At 42.1% G+C, this 12,038-nt stretch overlaps 1 protein-coding gene across 5 annotated transcripts in view; it reads left to right on the top strand.

Moving 5' to 3' along the window:
• Positions 1-12,038, top strand: part of HSD17B14 (hydroxysteroid 17-beta dehydrogenase 14) — a 64,110-nt gene that overhangs the window by 27,147 nt on the left and 24,925 nt on the right. For 3 of the 5 annotated variants that reach the window (XM_069742727.1, XM_069742726.1, XM_069742725.1), the window contains 3 exons: positions 10,146-10,243; positions 10,583-10,649; positions 11,553-11,644. In XM_069742727.1, the coding sequence (XP_069598828.1) occupies positions 10,146-10,243; positions 10,583-10,649; positions 11,553-11,644 (257 nt within the window). The remainder of the gene's footprint in view (positions 1-10,145; positions 10,244-10,582; positions 10,650-11,552; positions 11,645-12,038) is intronic. The other 2 variants (XM_069742729.1, XM_069742728.1) reach the window with 1 other exon arrangement.

The raw sequence follows: 12,038 nt of genomic DNA, 5'->3' as shown, positions 1-12,038 counted from the left end.
GGCAACAAAATTAATAAAGGGGATGGGAGAACTACAATACCCAGATAGATTAGCGAAATTAGGATTATTTAGTCTAGAAAAAAGACGACTGAGGGGCGATCTAATAACCATGTATAAGTATATAAGGGGACAATACAAATATCTCGCTGAGGATCTGTTTATACCAAGGAAGGTGACGGGCACAAGGGGGCATTCTTTGCGTCTGGAGGAGAGAAGGTTTTTCCACCAACATAGAAGAGGATTCTTTACTGTTAGGGCAGTGAGAATCTGGAATTGCTTGCCTGAGGAGGTGGTGATGGCGAACTCAGTCGAGGGGTTCAAGAGAGGCCTGGATGTCTTCCTGGAGCAGAACAATATTGTATCATACAATTATTAGGTTCTGTAGAAGGACGTAGATCTGGGTACTTATTATGATGGAATATAGGCTGAACTGGATGGACAAATGTCTTTTTTCGGCCTTACTAACTATGTTACTATGTTACTATATTATAGAGGGTCACATCCACATTATAGAGGTCACATCCTCATTATAGAGGGTCACATCCACATTATAGAGGGTCACATCCTCATTATAGAGGGTCACATCCACATTGTAGAGGTCACATCCACATTATAGGGGTCACATCCACATTATAGAGGGTCACATCCACATTATAGAGGGTCACATCCACATTATAGAGGTCACATCCACATTATAGAGGTCACATCCACATTATAGAGGGTCACATCCACATTATAGAGGGTCACATCCTCATTATAGAGGTCACATCCACATTATAGAGGTCACATCCACATTATAGAGGGTCACATCCACATTATAGGGGTCACATCCACATTATAGAGGGTCACATCCACATTATAGGGGTCACATCCACATTATAGAGGTCACATCCACATTATAGAGGGTCACATCCACATTATAGGGGTCACATCCACATTATAGAGGGTCACATCCACATTATAGAGGGTCACATCCACATTATAGAGGGTCACATCCACATTATAGAGGGTCACATCCACATTGAAGAGGTCACATCCACATTATAGAGGGTCACATCCACATTATAGAGGTCACATCCACATTATAGAGGGTCACATCCACATTATAGAGGGTCACATCCACATTATAGAGGGTCACATCCACATTGAAGAGGTCACATCCACATTATAGAGGGTCACGTCCACATTATAGAGGGTCACACTCACATTGAAGAGGTCACATCCTCATTATAGAGGGTCACATCCACATTATAGGGGTCACATCCACATTATAGAGGGTCACATCCACATTATAGAGGGTCACATCCTCATTATAGAGGGTCACATCCACATTATAGAGGGTCACATCCACATTATAGAGGGTGACATCCACATTATAGAGGTCACATCCACATTATAGAGGTCACATCCTCATTATAGAGGGTCACATCCACATCATAGAGGGTCACATCCACATTATAGAGGGTCACATCCTCATTATAGAGGGTCACATCCACATTATAGAGGTCACATCCACATCATAGAGGGTCTCATCCACATCATAGAGGGTCACATCCACATTATAGAGGGTCACATCCACATTATATAGGGTCACATCCACATTATAGAGGGTCACATCCTCATTATAGAGGGTCACATCCACATTATAGAGGGTCACATCCACATTATAGAGGTCACATCCACATTATAAAGGGTCACATCCACATTATAGAGGTCACATCCACATTATAGAGGGTCACATCCACATTATAGAGGGTCACATCCACATTATAGAGGGTCACATCCTCATTATAGAGGGTCACATCCACATTATAGAGGGTCACATCCACATTATAGAGGTCACATCCTCATTATAGAGGTCACATCCACATTATAGAGGGTCACATCCACATTATAGAGGTCACATCCACATTATAGAGGTCACATCCACATTATAGAGGTCACATCCACATTATAGAGGGTCACATCCACATTATAGAGGGTCTCATCCACATCATAGAGGGTCACATCCACATTATAGAGGGTCACATCCACATTATAGAGGGTCACATCCACATTGTAGAGGGTCACATCCTCATTATAGAGGGTCACATCCACATTGTAGAGGGTCACATCCACATTGAAGAGGTCACATCCACATTATAGAGGTCACATCCACATTATAGAGGTCACATCCACATTATAGAGGGTCACATCCACATTATAGAGGGTCACATCCACATTATAGAGGTCACATCCACATTATAGAGGGTCACATCCACATTATAGAGGGTCACATCCACATTGAAGAGGTCACATCCACATTATAGAGGGTCACATCCACATTGAAGAGGTCACATCCACATTATAGAGGTCACATCCTCATTATAGAGGGTCACATCCACATTACAGAGGGTCACATCCACATTATAGAGGGTCACATCCACATTATAGAGGGTCACATCCACATTATAGAGGGTCACATCCACATTATAGAGGGTCACATCCACATTATAGAGGGTCACATCCACATTATAGAGGTCACATCCACATTATAGAGGTCACATCCACATTATAGAGGGTCACATCCACATTATAGAGGGTCACATCCACATTATAGAGGTCACATCCACATTATAGAGGGTCACATCCACATTATAGAGGGTCACATCCACATTATAGAGGTCACATCCACATTGTAGAGGTCACATCCACATTATAGAGGGTCACATCCACATTATAGAAGGTCACATCCACATTATAGAGGTCACATCCACATTGTAGAGGGTCACATCCACATTATAGAGGGTCACATCCACATTATAGAGGGTCACATCCACATTATAGAGGTCACATCCACATTGTAGAGGGTCACATCCTCATTATAGAGGGTCACATCCTCATTATAGAGGTCACATCCACATTATAGAGGTCACATCCACATTGTAGAGGGTCACATCCACATTATAGAGGTCACATCCACATTGTAGAGGGTCACATCCACATTATAGAGGTCACATCCACATTATAGAGGTCACATCCACATTATAGAGGGTCACATCCACATTATAGGGGTCACATCCACATTATAGAGGGTCACATCCTCATTATAGAGGTCACATCCACATTATAGAGGTCACATCCACATTATAGAGGGTCACATCCACATTATAGGGGTCACATCCACATTATAGAGGGTCACATCCACATTATAGGGGTCACATCCACATTATAGAGGTCACATCCACATTATAGAGGGTCACATCCACATTATAGAAGGTCACATCCACATTATAGAGGGTCACATCCACATTGAAGAGGTCACATCCACATTATAGAGGGTCACATCCACATTATAGAGGTCACATCCACATTATAGAGGGTCACATTCACATTATAGAGGGTCACATCCACATTATAGAGGGTCACATCCACATTATAGAGGGTCACGTCCACATTGAAGAGGTCACATCCACATTATAGAGGGTCACATCCACATTATAGAGGGTCACATCCACATTATAGAGGGTCACATCCACATTGAAGAGGTCACATCCACATTATAGAGGGTCACATCCACATTATAGAGGTCACATCCACATTATAGAGGGTCACATTCACATTATAGAGGGTCACATCCACATTATAGAGGTCACATCCACATTATAGAGGTCACATCCACATTATAGAGGGTCACATCCACATTATAGAGGGTCACATTCACATTATAGAGGTCACATCCACATTATAGAGGGTCACATCCACATTATAGAGGTCACATCCACATTATAGAGGGTCACATCCACATTATAGAGGTCACATCCACATTGTAGAGGGTCACATCCACATTATAGAGGGTCACATCCACATTATAGAGGGTCACATCCACATTATAGAGGTCACATCCACATTGTAGAGGGTCACATCCTCATTATAGAGGTCACATCCACATTATAGAGGTCACATCCACATTATAGAGGGTCACATCCACATTATAGGGGTCACATCCACATTATAGAGGGTCACATCCACATTATAGGGGTCACATCCACATTATAGAGGTCACATCCACATTATAGAGGGTCACATCCACATTATAGGGGTCACATCCACATTATAGAGGGTCACATCCACATTATAGAGGGTCACATCCACATTATAGAGGTCACATCCACATTATAGAGGTCACATCCACATTATAGAGGGTCACATCCACATTATAGAGGGTCACATCCTCATTATAGAGGTCACATCCACATTATAGAGGTCACATCCACATTATAGAGGGTCACATCCACATTATAGGGGTCACATCCACATTATAGAGGGTCACATCCACATTATAGGGGTCACATCCACATTATAGAGGTCACATCCACATTATAGAGGGTCACATCCACATTATAGGGGTCACATCCACATTATAGAGGTCACATCCACATTATAGAGGGTCACATCCACATTATAGAGGGTCTCATCCACATCATAGAGGGTCACATCCACATTATAGAGGGTCACATCCTCATTATAGAGGGTCACATCCACATTATAGAGGGTCTCATCCACATCATAGAGGGTCACATCCACATTATAGAGGGTCACATCCACATTATAGAGGGTCACATCCACATTATAGAGGGTCACATCCACATTGTAGAGGGTCACATCCTCATTATAGAGGGTCACATCCACATTGTAGAGGGTCACATCCACATTATAGAGGTCACATCCACATTATAGAGGGTCACATCCACATTATAGAGGGTCACATCCACATTGAAGAGGTCACATCCACATTATAGAGGGTCACATCCACATTGAAGAGGTCACATCCACATTATAGAGGGTCACATCCACATTATAGAGGGTCACATCCACATTATAGAGGGTCACATCCACATTATAGAGGGTCACATCCACATTATAGAGGGTCACATCCACATTATAGAGGTCACATCCACATTATAGAGGTCACATCCACATTATAGAGGGTCACATCCACATTATAGAGGGTCACATCCACATTATAGAGGTCACATCCACATTATAGAGGTCACATCCACATTATAGAGGGTCACATCCACATTATAGAGGGTCACATCCACATTATAGAGGTCACATCCACATTATAGAGGGTCACATTCACATTATAGAGGGTCACATCCACATTATAGAGGTCACATCCACATTATAGAGGTCACATCCACATTATAGAGGGTCACATCCACATTATAGAGGTCACATCCACATTATAGAGGGTCACATCCACATTATAGAGGTCACATCCACATTGTAGAGGGTCACATCCACATTATAGAGGTCACATCCACATTATAGAGGGTCACATCCACATTATAGAGGTCACATCCACATTGTAGAGGGTCACATCCACATTATAGAGGACACATCCACATTATAGAGGTCACATCCACATTATAGAGGGTCACATCCACATTATAGGGGTCACATCCACATTATAGGGGTCACATCCACATTATAGAGGGTCACATCCACATTATAGGGGTCACATCCACATTATAGAGGTCACATCCACATTATAGAGGGTCACATCCACATTATAGGGGTCACATCCTCATTATAGAGGGTCACATCCACATTATAGGGGTCACATCCACATTATAGAGGGTCACATCCACATTATAGAGGTCACATCCACATTGAAGAGGTCACATCCTCATTATAGAGGGTCACATCCACATTATAGAGGGTCACATCCACATTATAGAGGGTCACATCCTCATTATAGAGGGTCACATCCACATTACAGAGGGTCACATCCACATTATAGAGGTCACATCCACATTATAGAGGGTCACATCCACATTATAGAGGGTCACATCCACATTATAGAGGGTCACATCCACATTATAGAGGGTCACATCCACATTATAGAGGTCACATCCACATTATAAAGGGTCACATCCACATTATAGAGGGTCACATCCACATTATAGAGGGTCACATCCACATTATATAGGGTCACATCCACATTATAGAGGGTCACATCCTCATTATAGAGGGTCACATCCACATTATAGAGGGTCACATCCACATTATAGAGGTCACATCCACATTATAGAGGTCACATCCACATTATAGAGGGTCACATCCACATTATAGGGGTCACATCCACATTATAGAGGGTCACATCCACATTATAGGGGTCACATCCACATTATAGAGGTCACATCCACATTATAGAGGGTCACATCCACATTATAGGGGTCACATCCTCATTATAGAGGGTCACATCCACATTATAGGGGTCACATCCACATTATAGAGGGTCACATCCACATTATAGAGGTCACATCCACATTGAAGAGGTCACATCCTCATTATAGAGGGTCACATCCACATTATAGAGGGTCACATCCACATTATAGAGGTCACATCCACATTATAAAGGGTCACATCCACATTATAGAGGGTCACATCCACATTATAGAGGGTCACATCCACATTATATAGGGTCACATCCACATTATAGAGGGTCACATCCACATTATAGAGGGTCACATCCACATTATAGAGGGTCACATCCACATTATAGAGGGTCACATCCACATTATAGAGGTCACATCCACATTATAAAGGGTCACATCCACATTATAGAGGGTCACGTCCACATTATAGAGGGTCACATCCACATTATAGAGGGTCACATCCTCATTATAGAGGGTCACATCCACATTACAGAGGGTCACGTCCACATTATAGAGGTCACATCCACATTATAGAGGGTCACATCCACATTATAGAGGGTCACATCCACATTATAGAGGTCACATCCACATTATAAAGGGTCACATCCACATTATAGAGGGTCACATCCACATTATAGAGGGTCACATCCACATTATATAGGGTCACATCCACATTATAGAGGGTCACATCCACATTATAGAGGGTCACATCCACATTATAGAGGGTCACATCCACATTATAGAGGGTCACATCCACATTATAGAGGTCACATCCACATTATAAAGGGTCACATCCACATTATAGAGGGTCACGTCCACATTATAGAGGGTCACATCCACATTATAGAGGGTCACATCCACATTATAGAGGGTCACATCCACATTATAGAGGTCACATCCACATTATAAAGGGTCACATCCACATTATAGAGGGTCACATCCACATTATAGAGGGTCACATCCACATTATATAGGGTCACATCCACATTATAGAGGGTCACATCCTCATTATAGAGGGTCACATCCACATTATAGAGGGTCACATCCACATTATAGAGGTCACATCCACATTATAAAGGGTCACATCCACATTATAGAGGGTCACATCCACATTATAGAGGTCACATCCTCATTATAGAGGTCACATCCACATTATAGAGGGTCACATCCACATTATAGAGGTCACATCCACATTATAGAGGTCACATCCACATTATAGAGGTCACATCCACATTATAGAGGGTCACATCCACATTATAGAGGGTCTCATCCACATCATAGAGGGTCACATCCACATTATAGAGGGTCACATCCACATTATAGAGGGTCACATCCACATTGTAGAGGGTCACATCCACATTATAGAGGTCACATCCACATTATAGAGGGTCACATCCACATTATAGAGGGTCACATCCACATTGAAGAGGTCACATCCACATTATAGAGGGTCACATCCACATTGAAGAGGTCACATCCACATTATAGAGGGTCACATCCACATTATAGAGGGTCACATCCACATTATAGAGGGTCACATCCACATTATAGAGGGTCACATCCACATTATAGAGGTCACATCCACATTATAGAGGTCACATCCACATTATAGAGGTCACATCCACATTATAGAGGGTCACATCCACATTATAGAGGTCACATCCACATTATAGAGGTCACATCCACATTATAGAGGGTCACATCCACATTATAGAGGGTCACATCCACATTATAGAGGTCACATCCACATTATAGAGGGTCACATTCACATTATAGAGGGTCACATCCACATTATAGAGGTCACATCCACATTATAGAGGTCACATCCACATTATAGAGGGTCACATCCACATTATAGAGGGTCACATCCACATTATAGAGGGTCTCATCCACATTATAGAGGTCACATTCACATTATAGAGGTCACATCCACATTATAGAGGGTCACATCCACATTATAGAGGGTCACATCCACATTATAGAGGGTCACATCCACATTATAGAGGTCACATCCACATTGTAGAGGGTCACATCCACATTATAGAGGGTCACATCCACATTATAGAGGGTCACATCCACATTATAGAGGTCACATCCACATTGTAGAGGGTCACATCCTCATTATAGAGGTCACATCCACATTATAGAGGTCACATCCACATTATAGAGGGTCACATCCACATTATAGGGGTCACATCCACATTATAGAGGGTCACATCCACATTATAGGGGTCACATCCACATTATAGAGGTCACATCCACATTATAGAGGTCACATCCACATTGTAGAGGGTCACATCCACATTATAGAGGGTCACATCCACATTATAGAGGGTCACATCCACATTATAGAGGGTCACATCCACATTATAGAGGGTCACATCCTCATTATAGAGGGTCACATCCACATTGTAGAGGTCACATCCACATTATAGGGGTCACATCCACATTATAGAGGGTCACATCCACATTATAGAGGGTCACATCCACATTATAGAGGTCACATCCACATTATAGAGGTCACATCCACATTATAGAGGGTCACATCCACATTATAGAGGGTCACATCCTCATTATAGAGGTCACATCCACATTATAGAGGTCACATCCACATTATAGAGGGTCACATCCACATTATAGGGGTCACATCCACATTATAGAGGGTCACATCCACATTATAGGGGTCACATCCACATTATAGAGGTCACATCCACATTATAGAGGGTCACATCCACATTATAGGGGTCACATCCACATTATAGAGGGTCACATCCACATTATAGAGGGTCACATCCACATTATAGAGGGTCACATCCACATTATAGAGGGTCACATCCACATTGAAGAGGTCACATCCACATTATAGAGGGTCACATCCACATTATAGAGGGTCACATCCACATTATAGAGGGTCACATCCACATTGAAGAGGTCACATCCACATTATAGAGGGTCACGTCCACATTATAGAGGGTCACACTCACATTGAAGAGGTCACATCCTCATTATAGAGGGTCACATCCACATTATAGGGGTCACATCCACATTATAGAGGGTCACATCCACATTATAGAGGGTCACATCCACATTATAGAGGGTCACATCCACATTATAGAGGGTCACATCCACATTATAGAGGGTCACATCCTCATTATAGAGGGTCACATCCACATTATAGGGGTCACATCCACATTATAGAGGGTCACATCCACATTATAGAGGTCACATCCACATTGAAGAGGTCACATCCTCATTATAGAGGGTCACATCCACATTATAGAGGGTCACATCCACATTATAGAGGGTCACATCCTCATTATAGAGGGTCACATCCACATTACAGAGGGTCACATCCACATTATAGAGGTCACATCCACATTATAGAGGGTCACATCCACATTATAGAGGGTCACATCCACATTATAGAGGGTCACATCCACATTATAGAGGGTCACATCCACATTATAGAGGGTCACATCCACATTATAGAGGGTCACATCCACATTATAGAGGGTCACATCCACATTATAGAGGGTCACATCCACATTATAGAGGGTCACATCCACATTATAGAGGGTCACATCCACATTATAGAGGGTCACATCCACATTATAGAGGTCACATCCTCATTATAGAGGGTCACATCCACATTATAGAGGTCACATCCACATTATAGAGGTCACATCCACATTATAGAGGGTCACATCCACATTATAGAGGGTCACATCCACATTATAGAGGGTCACATCCACATTATAGAGGTCACATCCACATTATAGAGGGTCACAGCTGGAGATGAATTACACTTTACAAGGAGAAGTTAGAAGGGCGACCCCTAGTGGCCGGGTCTTGTCAGAGATTTTTGGGGTCATTTTGGACACATGCGATGATGTAAAATAATATAATCCAGCTTCGCTCATCATTCTGCGTTATTTGCAGAGGAGACGGCCTGTGACCTTGAAGCTGAGCTGGAATCTTCCGGGTCCGGAGCCGCCATTTATGTCTCTTGTGATGTAACCAAAGAGGATGAAATCAAGGTCTGTGTTTTTTGTTGCTTAGTGTCTGTGATATTTTTATTTTGCACTTTTGCCTTATTTCCCAGTGTGTAATGAATAGACTTGAACCTGAAGATCTGATCACGGTGCATTTACTTCTCAAGTTCTGTTCACACCTACATGTGGCGACATAGTGATTCCAGTATATTGTGCCAAGTAGTGCTCATATAAGAGTGTGGCGGCCCACCGGAGGATTCTCCTGTTCTCCGGTGGGCCAGTCCAAGCCTGCCTGTACGACAAAAGATGAGGTGTGAGTTTTATTGATGCTTCTATCGTGACTCAATAGGAAATTATAAATAATATTGTGCTTTTTTTTAATAGAAGTTGATTGATGAAACTGTGAAAACATTCGGGAAAATAGACTGTCTGATCAACAACGCTGGATGGCGTAAGTATCTTTTAAAGGGCTAGTCCCAACATTAAAGGTTATTACCTATCCAAAGGACTTGGGGATCAGTGAGCGTCTGACCGATGGGGGTCCGACCACTCATTCTCTATGGGATTGCTGGAAAAGAACTAGCGCTTAACCACCACTCAATACTGATGGGTCATTTTAGAGCCCCCTTTTTGGGCTAAGTGGGGGTCCCAGCTATTGAATTCCCAGTGATCTGCCAGATATCAGTGGATAGGTGACATAGTTTTATTACCATCATTAACAGTTAAGTTTACAGCTGTCACTCTCCAGAATCATACAAAATGTATAATAGTTTTATTATAAATAATGTCGACATATTACTTCATCTTCTTCTCCTCCTCTCTTGGATTAAGAACACTCCATGGAAGCCAGATATTCTCTTTACAGAATAATGTGTCTCTGGCCAAACAGCCAAACATTTCTGGTGTAGATAATGCTGCAGGAAAGAAATATATTATTACATAGTGGACATCCAGATGGCAGGCTATGAATAGCTTGGATATGAAAGAAGCACTCCCATAAAAATTTTCTGTCAATTGACGAGTAAACTCCAATCTAGACTTTTCTCAAGCTGCACCAGTTTTCTGGAATGCGCTACCCTAGAAAATCAGGCTATATCAACAATGAACTAGGAGATAGCTATTACAGGGTTTTCACCAAGATAGGAAGTTAATCCTGAATTCTTGGACACTCACCTAACAGGGATAGCTGAGTGTGTGTCCCCCCAATACTATATATTTGGGGAGAGTCGGGGCGCTAGCTAGTCCCACAAGGGTTTGACTGACATTTCTCTAATGTATCGGGGGTCTTACATTGCCGCTCTGTACTTTATAGATTAAGTAACTATTGTGTGATCTGTGGTTTGTGTGATTCTAGATCCTCCAGAACAAATCATAGATAACACAAGTGCCCAGGACTTCCAGGACCTTCTAAGCCTGAATCTGATTGGCTACTTTCTCACCGCAAAGGTAATTACCGGAATAATAAATGTAACATCTGAAATATTATTGCTTTGTATATTTTAGTTTTTCAAAAACCATAAGGCAAAAAAGAAATGGATAACACCACAAGTTCTTCATATGTCCCACGTGAAATTTGCTGTGGATATGCCTCTAGCATTGGAGGGGTGAGACTCATAGGGAACATGCACAACAAAATCTGGAACAAGACTATCTTTCAGTGCTGATTTTTTTATACCTATGAGTAGGGTTTTTCTCATTAGCGCGTGAAATTTTTCTAATGATTTGCGGCATGAAATTTGCTCCATGAATCTGCAAAGTCCAAACACAGACGTCAGATACTTTTAACATCCTTAGGCAGTGTAATTTTTCATTTTTTACAAGTATTCACGTTAAAAAAGTC

This window comes from Ranitomeya imitator, chromosome 10 (genome assembly GCF_032444005.1).
Source record: "Ranitomeya imitator isolate aRanImi1 chromosome 10, aRanImi1.pri, whole genome shotgun sequence".
Classification (NCBI taxonomy): Eukaryota; Metazoa; Chordata; class Amphibia; order Anura; family Dendrobatidae; genus Ranitomeya; species Ranitomeya imitator.
Note: the sequence above shows the minus strand (reverse complement) of the source record. Positions and strands in the feature narration are given on the sequence as shown.